The sequence below is a fragment of the Pollicipes pollicipes genome, unplaced genomic scaffold, assembly GCF_011947565.3.
Source record: "Pollicipes pollicipes isolate AB1234 unplaced genomic scaffold, Ppol_2.1 Scaffold_6138;HRSCAF=7277_pilon_pilon_pilon, whole genome shotgun sequence".
NCBI classification, from domain to species: Eukaryota; Metazoa; Arthropoda; class Thecostraca; order Pollicipedomorpha; family Pollicipedidae; genus Pollicipes; species Pollicipes pollicipes.
In genome coordinates, this window is record NW_023596818.1 from 31,624,823 (window position 1) to 31,641,901 (window position 17,079).

At 47.9% G+C, this 17,079-nt stretch overlaps 2 protein-coding genes across 4 annotated transcripts; both read left to right on the forward strand.

The window, feature by feature from the left end:
- The first annotated feature begins 2,014 nt into the window (after window positions 1-2,014).
- On the forward strand, window positions 2,015-5,023 carry LOC119105891 (cyclin-H). Of its 3 annotated transcripts, none has more exons than XM_037229452.1 (3): window positions 2,015-2,028; window positions 3,332-4,210; window positions 4,584-5,023. In XM_037229452.1, exons 2-3 carry the CDS (start codon window positions 3,350-3,352, stop codon window positions 4,668-4,670), a joined length of 948 nt encoding a protein of 315 aa, XP_037085347.1. In that variant the 5' UTR covers window positions 2,015-2,028; window positions 3,332-3,349; the 3' UTR covers window positions 4,671-5,023. The 3 variants fall into 3 exon arrangements, with proteins under 3 accessions (XP_037085347.1, XP_037085348.1, XP_037085346.1); XM_037229453.1 differs by lacking the exon at window positions 2,015-2,028 and adding an exon at window positions 2,029-2,034; XM_037229451.1 differs by lacking the exon at window positions 2,015-2,028 and adding an exon at window positions 2,035-2,170.
- Window positions 5,024-11,602: 6,579 nt separating this feature from the next.
- Window positions 11,603-15,275, forward strand: LOC119105580 (uncharacterized). Its single transcript, XM_037229040.1, has 2 exons — window positions 11,603-13,151; window positions 13,701-15,275. Exons 1-2 carry the CDS (start codon window positions 13,134-13,136, stop codon window positions 15,273-15,275), a joined length of 1,593 nt encoding a protein of 530 aa, XP_037084935.1. The 5' UTR covers window positions 11,603-13,133.
- Window positions 15,276-17,079: the final 1,804 nt, after the last annotated feature.

Here is a 17,079-nt window from a genome sequence, read left to right on the forward strand (position 1 = left end):
CCCAGCCAGAGACCACAAGCACTGAACAGCTGGCTCTCTGTCAGTTGGCCCCTAGCCAGAGACCACAAGCACTGAACAGCTGGCTCTCTGTCAGTTAGCTCCCTAGCCAGAGACCTCAAGCACCAAACAGCTGGCTTTCTGTCAGTCAGTCCTCTGTCACCCTGGTGGGCCATTTCCCAAGCAGGAGCAAAACAGGGCCACAATTCACATAAGCCTGGCTCCTGAAATAATGGTTGGGCCCCTGTGTCAGTCAGGGGCCTACAGTACCTAACAGGGCATCATGGGTTGACTGGTGCCCCTATTCACAAAATAGGCCAAAGGGCCCCATTTGTACTGAAGATCAAGGGCCTGCTTAGACTCTGGCATCCCCCCCCCCCCCCCCTGAAGAGCTGTGACCTGAAATGTCAGTCAGAGGGCTTTTTAGCAGTCAGCTCCACATTCATCTGAGCCCTTTAGACTCATTTCTTAACTGGAACAAGGCCTGAAGCTGCAAGTAGACCTGGGTCTACCAGGATGACAACATGCCAGCCAGGATGAATAAAATGATGTAACACAGGGCTAAGAGTAGTTATGGTTAAAGCCTGCAAATGGCTGCCTGCAAACTGCCTGCAAACAGAGATTTGTTCATTCATGTATTAATGCTCCATCAGTAAATGACACTCACAGATCAGACAGAGTTATAGGTGAGCTCAGAATATGTATATTTATGTCTATATGCATTACAAGTTATTGAAATATGCCCGCCAGGTTCGCTAAATTTTAAAAAGCCTTCATCGTCACGTCCTGAATAGAAAACCTTGGTTGTTCAAGAGTACATATTGCTGGAAATTATGTTAGGACCTATAATGGCAGTCCAGAGCTGAAGGCTGATCCACTCTGTGATTTAAGTATGACACACCTTTCCTCTGAATTGTTCATTTCGGGCATGTCTGTTTCAGGTTACTCCCCTGTCACATATGTTAATTCACATGGGACATCAGTTCCAAAAGGGAGCTTTGAATATCAAGCTGTCCAAACCCCCTCCCTCTTATTACACTTTGGCAACACCCTTTCAAAAACCCATATCCTAATCCATGTGTAACACACTATTTGGATGGTCACTGATGGATACAAATTATTGAGCAGCTCTCTTCATCTGCATTGTTACTGCAAACTTCCTGCATCCCTCATGTGAAAAACAAAGAATGGCATAACAGCATCAATCATGCCTTTTTCTCCATCTGTGCGCCCAATCACGCAGTTGAAGAGTGAGTCATGGGCGACCTACTGTAAAGCTGACGCAGTTACACTTTGGAAATAGTCCATCAAGAACTCCTAACTTCATCCATGCGTGACGTACTATGCGGATAGTTACACATGAATAAAAATTATTGAGCAGCTCTTTTCATACGCATCGTTATGCGGAGTTCTCCCATCCTTCACATGAATGACAGAGACCGACCTGTCACCATCAATCGTACCTTTTCCCCACTTACACACCGTTCATGCAATGCTAGAATAAATCATGGACCGACCTGCTGTAAAGCTGCCGTCAGTCGGGATGCCGAAATTCGCACAAACGTGCAGTACCTTCACAACCGCGAAATTCCACGCGGGCAAACCGCACGAACCCACAAATGTGTGCACCGATCGGTCAAGGTTTGTGTACCTGAACGCCGAAACAGGTATAAAATTTAAGCGGTCAGCAAACTAAATGACGTCAGAAAATATACTAGGACCGAAATAAGTCAGAAACTTCTAGAAACGATGTCGGGTAAAAGATATTCTTACAACATTGTGGGCTGGAATTTTAATGAGTCATGTGAAAAATTTTTCATTCTTTATGGATGCCAGAATGGCAAGCGCGGCGGAACACCAAAACAATATACTACGCCTCTGTTTTATCAGTATCACAATTTTAAATTTGACTAAGAATATGGTGTCTCTTTCCAGAAGACAGACTGGCGCAGATGTTGCACTACCGATGCTGGTAGGACTTCAAACCGTCATATCGATTGTAAGGCATGTTGCGGTGCGGGGATAACAGAGGTTGCGGTGTGGGATCTGCGTTCCTGTGTTATAGACACGAACACATTTGAACCAAATATCGGGCATTAAGTCGATTGCTGTTATAGTTTGGTTGTTTCATATAGTCTGCCATGGTTCTTTGATGCACGCCGCTTCCTTGAGCGTGGGTACTTGCATATGGTTTCGCTTATTTGCCCAGACCAGGAATGCGTGGTGTCAAAAGACCATTAGTGTTTGAAAGGGGTGTGAAAGTGAGGTGGTGATGGATGCCTGGGTTATCATCTGCATTTTTATCTTGCACTGCATTATGAAGTGGCTCATTGATGGATGTTTCTAAACATCAGACAGTATAATTGATAATAAAGCAGTAATATTTTAGGAGCATATTATGTCTTTAGGCACATAAGCACTTAAATGTTTGCCTGCTACAAGTATGCCTATCTTAAGCATTAACATCACTCATCAACCTCAAACTTAAAATATCAATGTTTCTCCTGGCCAGGCCTTAGTGGACAAATTTGTTCAGCTAGATGCCTGTAAACAGTGGTACAATGTACACCACTGTAATGCAAATCAGATGTATCATAATGCCCATATGACACACATCATTCAAATAACAATATTCACAATTTATCCACATCAGGGCAGCAGTGTGATATACTCCCTATAAATATTTTTGCATGCATTAGCATGTAGGTGAATACCTGACAACAAAGTTGGCTTGCATGGACAAAAATAACCAGATCAAAGAAATTTGATGATGTTTTATACCATGTAAATGCTGTATGTGGCTGTGAAGCTTTAACTTGACTTTGCAGCAACAAATTTTGCTAAATGCCTTCCCCAGACTGTGAAAACCTGCATAATTATGTGTATGTCATGCAAATACAGGTAGAAGGTTTGACCCTTCTAGCTGTTCTTCATTTTAACCCCTGTTCTGTCAGTTGCTAAGCTGTTTCCATTTGACCCCTACACCCTGTGCCTTTTGGCATGTTGGTCTGATTTGTCTTGCCCAAGGCAGCAATAAAAGCTGCCAGGAGGGTGGGCTCCACTCTCATAAAACCCCCATTTATATTCCTTTCCAACCATTGTAATGTGTGGTATGTGCTACATGGTGTGAACTGTAAAACCAGTGTAAGCCTATCCTGGCCTTAAGGTGTGTCACCACTGACACCACTGCACTGGAAGAGCATTCTAGTTGTTAGGAATATGTGCATGAATTATCCACTGTCTCATTAATTATTAATTCATCACATATCCTAAGTTGCATCTCCATTTTTTTTTTTAAGTGGTACATTTATAATTTGTTCTTCTCCATCAACAGGTTCACAAATGCCACAGGATGTTTCCTACAAGCACACAGAAAAAGCACTGGATGTTTAAGGATGATGATGAAATCTTCAAGTGCCGACAGGAGACGAACCGTCGCTTCATTGAGAAGCATGGTGCCGGCATGCCTGAGGACAAGAGGGCCGAGTTTTTCCTCTCTGCTCAAGAGGAGAAGATTGTGACTCAGTACTATGAGTACCACTTGCGCGACTTCTGCAAGGTTTTCCAACCACCGATGCCCAAGGCCGTCCTGGGCACAGCCAGCCACTACTTCAAGCGTTTCTACATGCACAGCTCTGTGATGGACTTCCATCCGAAGGGTATCCTTGTAACATGTGTGTACCTCTCGTGCAAGGTGGAGGAATTCAACGTGTCCATCGGCCAGTTTGTGGCCAACGTGAAGGGTGACAAAGACAAGGCCACAGACATCATCCTCAACAACGAGCTGACGGTGATGCACGCCGTCAACTACCACTTGACCGTGCACAACCCATTCCGGCCAGTGGAGGGTCTGCTGATAGACATTAAGACCCGTTGTTCCAGCCTGCAGAGCCCAGACCGGTTGCGTGCTGGCATCGACGAGTTCCTTGAGGCTGTGCTATTCACAGACGCTGTGCTGCTGTTCGCGCCTGCGCAGATCGCACTGGCGGCCATTTTGTACGCTGTGAGCCGCGTGCAGGAGAACCTAGACGCGTATGTGACGTCACAGTTGCTGTCGTCAGCGTCGCGACCGCAGCTGCAGGCACTGGTGGAGGCGGTGCGGAAGATCCGGCTGCTTGCCAAGATGGTGGAGCAGCCGCAGCGCGATGTTGTGAAGCAGCTGGAGCGCAAGCTGGAGAAGTGCAGGAATCAGGACAACAATCCAGAGAGTCAGGTGCGTCTCACGGGTGTTTCTTGGGCGATTGGTTTTGGGCGGCACCTCGCTTAGCTGTAAACAACTTGTTGCTTTTTCACAACAATGTTTCTTCCTTTTTATTGTCATTGGATTAGTAGTCTTTATGTTATGACGTGAATTTGTGTGATTGTGTGTGGATGTTACTCTTGAATTACCCAGAAAGTTTTTCTTGCTTTTTCCCCGCGTGTCCATGGTAAAAGCACGTTCAAATCAATTTTGGAACACTGAACTCTTTCGGCTAGAATGCAACAACGCTTTCTTTCGTTTATTCCACTGGATCAGGGCAATGCCGTTTTGAGTAGCAGCAGTAACAGCTTCTGCAAGGTGCATTAACCCCATTGTCTTGCCACAGGCGTACAAGCGGCGTATGCGGGAGATGCTGGAGGAGGAGGATGAGATCCAGTCTTACAAAGTCGCGCGGGTCGACTCCGATAGCTAGCCGCCCTCAGAGTGCAACATTGGCATCTGAGCGGACGCGCCCCCGTGGACGGGACTTCTTCCGTCAACGCGACGTGCCGGGCATCAGGCGCGCTACGTTTGCCGGCGGAGTAACTCACCGGAGTGACTCTAACTCACCGCCCACGAAAGAGGCGCGCGCGTCATGGGACACTGCCTGTGTCGGGCTGGCAATGATCGCGTGTGCCGCAGGGCTGCAGAGAAGAGGACATGTTGGCCGATCGCAGCAGTGCCACTGGGGCTGGGATGGAGGTGGCGCGCTCTCCTGGGTTGTCATGATACCGAGTGTAGCATGCGGACACTATCAGCGGAGTACGCTGGCACGATGCGTTGTGCTGGGCTTGCAATTGCGTGTAGGACTCAGTTTCGGCATTGACGACTGATGAAACACGACAATATGCCGTATCTTGATCAGTGAAACAGTGCATTGATCGAGGCTTTATGCTACCCGCCCATGTATGCTTTGCTTTCCGTCCAGGTCTTGTGTCTGAACTGGGGTTGGTAAAGAGGTTGACTTGTTCGATACCGCTGGGCCGTATAGCAATGCATATGACTCGTGCCGCTCTGGGAGCAATGGCCCATTATGTGATATAACTTCTTTCGCGCGCACATTTTTCACGTTGCTGTTCGAACTGAAACTGAATACAAAAAAGCTGCAATAGAATAGAACCGAATTTATCGTCAATGAGTTATAGAGGGTGGTATGTGTTCGTTATTGACAGGCATGGCACGTACGTATGGGGATATATATATATATATATATATATATATATATATATATATATTTACATATATTATATATATATATATATATATATATATATATATATATATATATACATCATTGTCATTATCATTTATATATATATATATATCTATATATATATATATATATATATATATATATATATATATATATATATATATATATATATATATATATATTATATGTATGATATATATATGCGTATTTTTAAAAATCAGTGTAATCAGCATTTATGATTTTTAAAATGTTTTCTCAAGGATCTGATGACAGTTTTCGCTTCTCGTTGCTCGTTTATAATGGTGCCAAAGCTCACGATAATATAGTGTAAATTACATTCTCAACGTTTCATCCTTCATTGGGCATTTTCTAGAGTGGCAATTTTAGACAAAGTCGATATGATCGCGTGTTTGTGCAGTTCAAACATGACATGACATGAATGACACGACAGACATGAATTTTAAAAACATGTGATCATATCGACTTTGCAGAACAGCCGCTCCAGAAATGTCCAATGAAGGATGAAACGTTGAGGATATAACTTATACCAGGTCATGCAATATGACAACCTGTATCTTCTTTCATTCATCTGAGCTTTGGTGCAATTTTAAACGGGTAAATATGGAGAAGAAGCGAAAGCTGCCATAACATTTTTTTTTGAAAACATCAAGAAGATTATCAATGCTGAGTCCACTGTAATTTTGAAGAAAATATGCATAAATAATAATCTGTCTTAAGTTTATACACACAAGTCACGCACGGACACACGCATATATATCTATATATATATATATCTATATATATATATATATATATATATATATATATGTATATACTTGTGTGTGTGCGTGTGTGTGTGTAATATATACTTGTGTGTGTGCGTGTGTGTGTGTATTGGAATATTTTGGCAGAATCCTTCCTCTTATACATGTTCGACTTTTGCATGCTGACTCAGCATTGACGAGCTTTTTGACGCATTGTTCTTGTTTCCGAGCTTTTGACTTGGCATCATCGCTTAGATTAAGTATATGTTTTAAACACATTTTTGAATTCGTTAAAGGTCTTTAAAACAAATTCAATATACATTTTATTGTTATAGTGCGATTTCGGTCAATCTAAGGGTTTACCAGCCCGTCCACATGTTGAAAATCTATTAACAAACATGCCCATTGAGAGAACCATGTCCGTCATCCTTGACCGGGGCTTACAATCATCCCGAAATTCCTCCTGTCAAAATATCAAAGCGCCTACATAAACAACTACTAAAAGTCTGTACGTTGGAGGTTCCTTTCCGCAGATATGATGTACGAATGTATTGCCAATTTGAGGATGTTGGCGATGGGCTCACCTCTAGGATCTTTATTCACTAATTTGGTATGGGACAGATAGAAGCTGACACACTGCAAAATGACGACAGAGGACCGGATATTTACTGCCGCTACGTGGACGATATCTTTGTGGAAGTTAGGGACATGGACCAACCAGGACGTCTCAAAAAACACCTTTGAAGACCAGTCCGGTTTAAAATTTGCATAAAGCATAATAACATAACAAAATATAATACCGTTTTTTGACGTGACTTGATGGACAGCGACAACGATTCAAAGTGACTGTATGCCGAAAGCAGACAACAACGGCGGTGCTTAAATGCTGACAGTGAGTGTCCTCGACGCTACAAAATTAGTATCATTAGGTTCTTCATTAGACGTACATTTAAGTACTGCTCTCATTGGAAAGGACTGACATTCAGAATTGATAAGAATCAGACAGATCTTATTGAACAATGGTTTTTTAAAAATTCTGACGTTGAACACGAAATACGACAAACGACAAGACACTTTGACAGCAAACCAAGACAAGACATCCGACCAACCGTCAAACTGTATTATCAAAATCAAAGGACATCTGCCCACAAACAAGACGAAAAAGCCTTACGGGATATTATCTCTGGACATGTTAAAGGCGAGAACGACCACAAAACAGACGTAGTCATTTATTATTGAAATAGGACAATCTGTAGCTTTCGTATGACAAAGTGCTCAGACGGACCCAACAAACTAAAATGCACCAATGTAGTATATCAATTCAAATGCAACATCGAATGCTGCAAACTTCCGTTCCACACACTACATTGGTGTGGACCACATCGACACTCCAGATGCTTGACAATGCACTTACGCGACAGGGCACCTCTAGACCACATGCGACACGAACACGACAGGACTTGACACGACAACAACTGACAGACAACACCGACATTTTACGGACGTGCAATGACAGAAGCTCCCTTCAAATTTGGGAAAGTACTATTCATTAACGAACTCCCTCCAGCCCTAAACAGACAAACAAATCTTTGCACAGCTCTTGAACTGTTAGATGGTGGCGGTGAGCACTGTTGATGTGATTGTAGCAATTAGTGTTCTCATGTGTCTTTGTAGTAGTTCCCATTATGAGTGTAGGATTCTGTCTTTCTTCCATTAGTCATGCTCATTCGTGTTCTTCGTGCCAAAGACGTTTTCCAATTAATAGTGCACAATGTTTGCTTCTTTAAAAAGTCAAAACTCATTTCTTTGCCGTTCAGTCTTTTCAGACGATGTGAGATCGGATCTCGAAACGTTCGAATGTAAAGAGCGACCAATATATGATAATATAGGGCTGCGATTTTAAACATGGACGTCATGAAATACTCAAATGTACCAACTTGCGTGTTGTCCACAAAACATCTGAGATGTTAATGTTCATGCTCTTTTTCGTGTTGGAAATGAGTTCTCCTTTTTGTGCAGAAAACGTCAACCCAGTTTCAGCTCGCTTTGGGTTTGTGTGGCGGGGGAGGCATTACAGGGAATGTATCGTGCAGTTTTCGACTCTTAAGTACAGCTTGGAACTGAGATGGTCAGGTTCGAAGCACATAGTTATTGACACCGTTACATATACCTCGGTAATTAAGGCCTATATAGCTTGCCTGGTCTCGAGTGCCATCCGGCTGAACGGCCTCTTATGGCCTCGATTTGACCAGGACTCTCTGGCGAAATTCGGGCTAGGCGATCGTTTCTCAGTGGAAACTGCTATATTAACGGTTATGCACATATTATATATATATATATATATATATATAATATATTAATGTATGTATATGTGTATATAGTTGTATATATACATATATTGGAATATTTTGGGAAAATCCTTTGTTGATACATGTTTGATTAAAAATAACTGCTGACTCAGCATTCACGAGCTTTTGATGCATCGTTCTAGTTTCCGGGCCTTTGACTGGCGTCATCGCTTAGATTAAAGATGGTTGGCACAAAATTACTCATATATTCATTACTCCTTCCATTGTAACGTTTCGAGATCCATTCTGGCACGTACCTTTTTCTCTGAAAGAAGGAATTTTCGCGAAAATTGTGGCGTGGCGTGAGACATGACATGATCTTAGTCCCATTTTGATGTGCCTCAGGGATTCTTAAGCGAACATTCATTCAAGCACATGTTAATGCAGCCGTAAATATGGTGAGGAGTGGACGCGTCTCAGGGAAACATCGTAAATACCCTACTGAGGCAGATGCTCGCTGTTGGCTGCAGGCGGAAGAAACATACCTGCCTCGCTTAAAATTTTGGGAGGTCCAAACCTTTCTGCAGGCATGACTTACACACCAGTCCGACAACCCGCGCCGCGGCAGTCCGACGCTTCACGCGGCAGTCCGGCTCCAGCCCTCGCCAAGCGACCAGTTGGCTCTTCGCACCACGCTGGCCGAGAACTGGGGCCGTGGGAAACAGGCTAAAGATTGAAGCGTGAGGTGCATACCAACCAAGTCACTACGAACCGAAAACTTTACGCTCCCAATCCTCGCCATAGCCCTTAAAAAGCCAAGTTCAACGTGGGCTCGTAAATGCAATGCATGCGACTTTACCACATATAGCGCAACGCGACCACGGAATATAGCGACGTGGCTAAGCGGTCATCGAATCCGGATAATCGCGTATCATGCCTGCAACGATGTGACTACTGCCGACCATTTCATCCCCATTGGTTTCTGTAAATTTTATCACATGTTTCACGATTTCATACTGGTCAAAGTGCCTGCTACATCGGCTTCGCTGAACATCTATGTTCCCATAGCTATACCCTTACAAATCGCGCTGTGCACACGGTGCAGGTATCCTGGCACCCACACCTCCCCTCATGACTGAGCGGTTACATGCTGACGCAAGTAATGCTCGAGCTAACACTGCCATGCCCCCTTTGCCCGCCAGCTTCGTCCTGTAACGCCTGCCACGTGGCTGCCTCCGCGCGACCGCGGACACGGCTGTCCGTTTCTTGCAGGGGTCGTAACAGGGTCATGCGTCAGCCCCGAGTCCGCTTTGGACCTTGAAAAGGCTCGAAGAGGGGCCGAAGGGCCCCTCGAGACCAAAGTACAAGGGCCCTTTTGGAAGGCTGAAGGGGTCGAAGAGCCTGAAGTACTGGCTGTAGGTCACAATAAAGACGCCCCTCGTAGGACCATGGCCTCAAATGACAGTGTCTCTTGCATCGATTGTGGATCTGTGGAACACCGCGGGTCTCTATTTCGCCCAGAGAGCACCAACACTGAACAGTCGGCTCCGTGTCGTTCCGAACCCTGAGGTCTATTTCCCACGTGAGAGCAAGGCTGGGCCCGTGATTTGCACTGATCGGGGTCCCTGAAACCATGAGGGTGTCTGTCAGGGGCCCACAGCGCCTAACAGCGTATCCTGTGTCGACAACATCCTGTATCCTGTGGTGACCCGAGTCGGCCAAGAGAACATTTGCTGAGCAGGACGGAGGCGGGTCCCGAATGCCAGAGGGCTTTTTACCCTGGCCGGGGCAACAGTAACACAATATGTTTTTAGCTTCTACTTAGCCTTATTGTGTGTCACGTTTTCAGGTGTATATATTCTTTAAGTTTCACACAGAGTCACATGTTAGCGCTCTGCAAAGATCATTTTGACACCGCACGAGTTGGAAGTACTATGACAGCTTAATTCAAAACTGGGCATGCCGGTGTTCGGGCAGTTCCCCTCAGTATGTGTCAGTTCAGTTCTAAAATTGATCGTGTGGCCGGGTCAGCCCACATTTGAAGGGATGAGTTTGACTACGCCTCTGGTGCACGTGCAGAGTATCTAATGTGGCGCGCGGCGGACATATGTGCCGCGGGAAACAAGCCGTTTTCCCCAATGTGCGAGTGCGGTTTTTGTTTGCTACGTTTGGCCCGGGCACTCGTTCCGGACATGCGAGCCAGGACGATCAACAGAGGACGGCCCATTAAACACACCAACCCCGTCGGAGTGAGGTCACACTCAGACAGTACAGTAACAGTAACAGTCGGCTGTCGGAGTGACATTGGCACGGACACGGTGTCGGGAGACCATATCGGCCTGACGCGAGCGCCTACGCCTATACAAAGTGTAAGCCCGGTGGAACAATCGCCGACCCTTCGGTAATTCTCTGAGATCCCCGGTCCTTTTTTCCTCTGTTTAGACAATGGAGAGGACGCGTTTTGTAAGTCTTTTGGGATAACGTGCCCGCACATTCTGATCTGTCGTATGCCGTGCACTCTTTTCGTGCTTATGTCGCATGACAGTAAAAAGCATGTCTAATATACGCATATGTTACCAATATTAATGATTTGCGCATCAAGAACCATAAAAAACGTACGAGGCCAAGGTAACAAGAATCCAATGAAATATGTTTCTTACGTATCCAACCAGTCTTCCGTATTGCTTGTAGATTGGTCGACATGGTGGTGAAGTATGACGTTTTTGGGTGGGAATGAAAAGCAAAATGAGAATATGGCGGCTAAAAACCTTTTTAATACAGTACATGTATATGGCATGGAACAGGTTAGGTTAGGTTAGGTTAGGTTAGGTTAGGTTAGGTTAGGTTAGGTTAGGTTAGGTTAGGTTAGGTTAGGTTAGGTTAGGCTAGGCTAGGCTAGGCTAGGCTAGGCTAGGCTAGGCTAGGCTAGGCTAGGCTAGGCTAGGCTAGGCTAGGCTAGGCTAGGCTAGGCTAGGCCAGGTTAGGTTAGGTTAGTTTAGGCTAGATTAGGTTACGTTAGGTTAGGCTAGTTAAGGCTATGTTCTGGACTATTCTGGCCTGTCCGTTTCATAAACGTACCTAGACGCGATAAGAAACGTTTTTCATTGCATTATTATTGTTATCTTGGCCCCGTGCATTTTTATAGCTCTTGATAAGCAGTAATATCGGAGGCGCAACGATAACACAGAAACGGCGCTGGGGAGTCGAGGTGGTGGGGTGCGTGCGGCGCTAGGGACCTCGCTGTCGTAGTTATTAAAATTTGAAGGTAGGAGCGCCCCTCCATATTGTGGCTTGCATGATATTTCAATCATAAACTTAGCATTATGTGCTTCATGGAATGGTGCAACAGGTGCACCGCATTTTGAGCATCTGCTTCTATCGGCCTTTATTGGGACTGACACCTTTACAATATGATTATTCATATCAACAGCATTCTACCACACTTGCTTAGGAAGCTAGAAAATTTAAGAATTGCAAGCAGCTTGTTTGTATTGGTCTTTGGCAATCACTGATGCCAACCAGAACATGGTGTTTACTGCCATCCACTGCAAAAGAATGTCCTTAAGTGCCAGCCGTGAATGCAGTGCAGATTGGCTCGGGCTATCTTATTCTCACTACAAGCCATGATTTTAATATTATTTTCTCCCCCAACAGCCAAAACCAAAATTCAGGTACTGTAGAGCACATACCAAAGTATTGGAAAGAGTGAAGAATTAAAAACTGATGAATGTCCCCATTATCTGAAGAAACTGGGTTTTTTGGGTAGGTGGAGGCTTAAAGTGAGTGCTCGACATCTGTACAGGGTTTGAACTGAAATAACTATCTTGAAAGTTGTCTGGTGCATCTCAGTCATACCTCCTTAAGAACTAAACCTGTCTGGTTTCTGGCCTACACATCCGTTAAGATGTGCAGACTTTTTAGGGTAGGTTTCTGTTAAGGTCACTTAGTGTCTGTAACACTATAACATCGTTCAGATCTGGACATTCCATTGGCCATGCAATGGCCAGGGCCGAGAAAAATGTAATTGTTGAGTTGTTCATAACTGGTACTTGTGAGTATTTTTTTCACATACTTTTTCACATACTTTTCACATGCCTTCAGTTGTCCATTGGCTTCTAATAAATGTTTTGCAGGATGTGATGCATCAGTCAAGCTATTACATATTGAGAGGCATATTTACTTAACAGAAAAGTTGTGTCATTTAGAGCAGCTTTTTTCCACTAGTGCATCAGTGGTTGAAAGTGAGCTTATTACATGGTATCCAATGTTTGCTTCAATATCTTCAGATGTGGAACATTTCCTTAATGTTTTGCTCTATTGCTATTCAGATTATTTTGTGTTCTTAAAGAGTTTGCCTTAATGTTTTGAATGGATGGATTTCTGAGATCAGAGCTCACAATTGGCTGGCTGTGGTGTGAATCCAACCCCTATCAACCCGCTGTGAAATTCCAGGCTAGTAGCAGATGTGAAGGGCAAGTGGCAGGTGGTTAAAGCTATTTGCCCGCTTGCTCCTGCCCACAACCTGCCAACCTGCACCTGCCTGCAAGCCTGCCCTGCCAGGGTTGAGGAGATCAGAAGGCCCAGAGGGGGCCTTATTACCTGATGGAATTGAGACATATTTGCCTCACCTGATGCAGAAAGTTGTGAAGGTCATAATATGTGTTAACCTGTTTTCCCTTGATTCCCTCGGTTTCCCTTATTTTCCCTCAGTAATTATTGCATCTTTCAGCAATTTGTGTCATTTTAAACTTATTTTTCTGTGTTAGATGCATAATATACACAAACCACATGGAGTATTTCTTGAATAAAGGACACTAACTGTCCGTCCTTCATTAGCAGAGTCTTTTGCTTGTCACCTTTCATGACTTTTTGAGGCTTTTTTTGGTAAGTGCTTATTAAGCTCTCACCCCACATGAGAAACCCCTACCTGCGATCCTGTCTTGAAGTACCTAGAAGGTGTTTTATCAGTCCTATTACCAGAACTTGCTTTTGAATACTTCTAATACAGGTAAAGATCTAAAAGTTTGACCACTGCATGCTATGACCATTTTTGAACAAACCCTGGATTGTCAACATGTTTGCAAGATTTGAGCTATGTTGCACTGGGATCTTTGCTGACTGTTGCAAATGGACAGGTGCGGATTCCATGAACTGAAGCACTGAAGCCAATGTCTGACTACTGTCCTGTCTGCATGCAGGTCCAAGACAGCTTTGCATTATCAGTTGTCATGCCGCGAACAGAGAGACACCGGCGCGGCGTGACCCCATCACGGCGTCAGCGTGACCCCATCAGGCATCCTTTGTTCTCGGATCCGGCCTTCTTGACGAAGGCCGGATCCGGGAACAAAGGATGCGTCAGCGGCCGTCGGCGCGAGATGCGGCTAGTGCTAACTCGGCTGCCCTTGACCTCACCATGCGTCAACTTGACGGTGACGGGCTCTGAGAACGAAAGACGCATCAGTGGTGGACGGCCGGAGACGCCGCTGGAGTCATCTAAGCTGTTCGCGGCCTTGACACGCGTCAACTCGGTGACCGGCGCCGAGAACGAGGGACGCATCAGTGGCCGACGGCGCGAGACGCGGCCAAAGTCTACTCGGCCGCCCGTGACCTCATCACGCGTCAACTTGACGGTGACCGGCTCCGAGAACGAAGGATGCATCAGTGGCCAGCAGCGCGAGACACGGCCAAAGGCTACTCGGCCGCCCGTGACCTCATCACGCGTCAACTTGACGGTGACCGGCTCCGAGAACGAAGGACGCATCAGTGGCCAGCAGCGCGAGACACAGCCAAAGGCTACTCAGCCGCCCGTGACCTCATCACGCGTCAACTTGACGGTGACCGGCTCCGAGAACGAGGGACGCATCAGTGGCCAGCAGCGCGAGACACGGCGAAAGGCAACTCGGCCGTCCGTGGCCGTGCACCGCGAAACGCTGGTGTTCGTGCTGGAGAGCATACTGTCCAGTCGTCAGAGCCTCGGCCAGTGCAACGATGAGGACGGTGACGAGGACGGCGACGGTGGTTTGGCGGCGGCGTCCCGCTCGGCGGCGCCGCTATCGGCGACGACCGACGCCAGCGATGGCGAGATATCGAAGGCTGAGGCGATCTCGGACACCGAGGCGGCCTCAGGCGCTGAGGCGACCTCGGATACGCAAGCAGTCCCCGACGCGCAGGCGACCGCGGCTTACGGTCGCCTGTCGCGCCGGCGTCGCACCAGGTACAGCTTATTCGCCGGCAAGCGCATGCTCACGACGTGGCCGAGTGAGACCATCTGGCGCCTGCCGGAGACAGCACCGCCGCCGGCCGATGCCGTGCGATCAGACACGCTGCGCGCGCGGCTGAGCCTGATGGCGCAGCACGCGGCAGCCACGGGCAATCGCGACGAGGTACTGGAGGCGTACCGGGCTGTGGTGCTGGCGTCGCCGCATCTACCGCGGCTCTCCTGGGAGCTGGCGGTGACGCTGGGTGTGGACGGCGGTGGCCTGCCGCTGCTGCCTGCGCTCGACCACTACATGCGACACTTGGACTTGGATCGTCCGGGCGCGTTGCTGGCGGCCACGGCCGCCATCTTCTCCGCTGGCCACACGGAGGAGGCGCTGGTGCGTGCAGCGCGCGGCTGGCGGCCGATTGCCAAGACGCCTGCTCGTGGCCGCCAGGTGGTGACGAGTGGCCTGCTCGCAGTGTTACGCGACGTGGCGCGCTGCCGACGAGGCCGGTACGTCGGCGAGGGCGCGTCATTCACCTACGCTCGCTGGCGCGCCAGCTGGACGAGCTGATGGTGCGGGAGACGATGCGGCCGATGTTAGCGCCCCTGGCGGCAAAAGTGCACGCGGAGCTGGGCTCGGCGCCGCGCGCGACCGCGGCGGCCGGGCGGCAAGCTGAAGTGACCGAGGCGTGCGTTGGAGAGCCGGGGTCTGAGCGGACGGGCGGGTCGGCGGACGACGAGGCGTGCCGCTCGCCAGCGGCTGCGGCCTCGTCCCGTCGCTCAAACCCTCGTCTTCGGCGCGACCGACAGTGGTGACGCGTTCGTCGGATCTGCGGCTGCGATCATGGCTGTCCGCCTCCTGGTTGTTAAATGAGTGTGATCTGGGATGCCCGGCCAGCCGGCCGCGGCTCTCTGAAGACCTAGCGCACAGTGCTGGGACGCTGTTGTTAAGATAACTACCGTTTGTCTGTATCCTTCGCTGTGCAAGCGCCGTGGCACGGCGTCCGGGAGGAGCTGCTGCGTTTTACGCCATTTTCAATAAAGATGATTTTGTCAGATTAATGCGGCTACGGACCTGGAGGAAATCCGGGGCTTGTGTGAGCAGAGGGAGGCGTCGTACGGCTCTTTTTTGGCTTCGTTGGTTCCCGTCACGCTCTAGTCGGCCCCGCTGCCCACAATCGACGTCGCGTGGTTTTTGCCTGTTTTCTTGGAAGGTTTGCCATTTTGACAAGAACGAGCAAGACTGCACTGCTGCGAACACCCAAGTGAAGTTGCTGGGGTTGTGAACGTACGCCAAGCCGCGGTGGATACCATCATATGTGTCTCGCTTGACCTGAGCCTTTGTCATTTCGTCGTCTGGCAGTTTTGCTAGTCATGTGAAGACCAAGTGATGACACGACGGCCACGATCGCAGGACCACCGTCATTTGGGCGTGGCGCGCCGGCGGCTACCGGTCGGGCCTCGGACCTCACTGATACTGGACTGTCCGGCGCGGACGGGCCGCGGCCGGCCCCTCGGCGGTCGGGACCGCCGGACGCACCGATCAGCTGGCGCGGGCCGGGCCGTTGCTGGGCGGGCCGCGCCTGGCCGCTCTACTGGGGGCGCCGGTGTCGGATCAGAGGGACTCTTCCGCAGATGGGCAGCTGCGGCGCCAGCCCGCTGCTTCGGAGGTCCAGTCGTCGGCGTCCTCCGGCGTTCCCGAGGTAACCACCGCACTGGATCAGCCGGCTGATGTGCAGCCGGGGACTACATCGCGGGTTGGTGAAGAGACAATCGGTTGCCGATCTTAATCATCGTGACGGCGCTCGTGCAGGAACACACCTGTGAAGGTGTGAAAAGTTGTTAAGTTTAAAAGCGTGATTGTGACAGCCTTGTCACCTTTGCGTGATGATGTGAGAGCATCAAATAGTCATTGATCCAAGCGCAATAAGTTTCTCGCGTAGCTAAACGCGCGCTTGGGTGAGCGGGGTCTATTTGACTCTCCGAAGGTTTTTCCGGGATTGTTAACCAGCAGCGCGGGGAAACCGCATAGCTGTAGGCAATCCGTTAATGGATGGTTTATCATGAAAAATTTAGAGGTAGTTTGCAAGGTCGCTGACCTGCAGCAGGTCAAAGCCAGGCCATAGATTCAGAGCAGGGAATTTCTAGGGAATCGTTCAATCTGTATGTCCGTGAAGTTAGCGATTTGTTCAGCAGTGTAATTCAGCGACGAGTTCTGATTTCTCTGAAAAGGGTCCGTGCGTCAATTGTGGCACGAGAACAACGAAAATGACCTTTATCTTGTCATATCATGTGATCTTCGACGTCAAAAGCTGGGTCACAAGACGGGGAACTCAATATCACCCAGAAATTACCGGCCGATTTGAAAACTATAA

Bases quoted from the DNA above. Each gene is read 5' to 3' on its own strand.
- LOC119105891 (XM_037229451.1), top strand. From the start codon at position 2,150: ATGCACGCCGCTTCCTTGAGC. The intron at 2,171-3,331 runs GTGGGTACTTGC...CTCCATCAACAG, and splicing joins TGCACGCCGCTTCCTTGAGC to GTTCACAAATGCCACAGGAT. The intron at 4,211-4,583 runs GTGCGTCTCACG...GTCTTGCCACAG, and splicing joins ACAACAATCCAGAGAGTCAG to GCGTACAAGCGGCGTATGCG.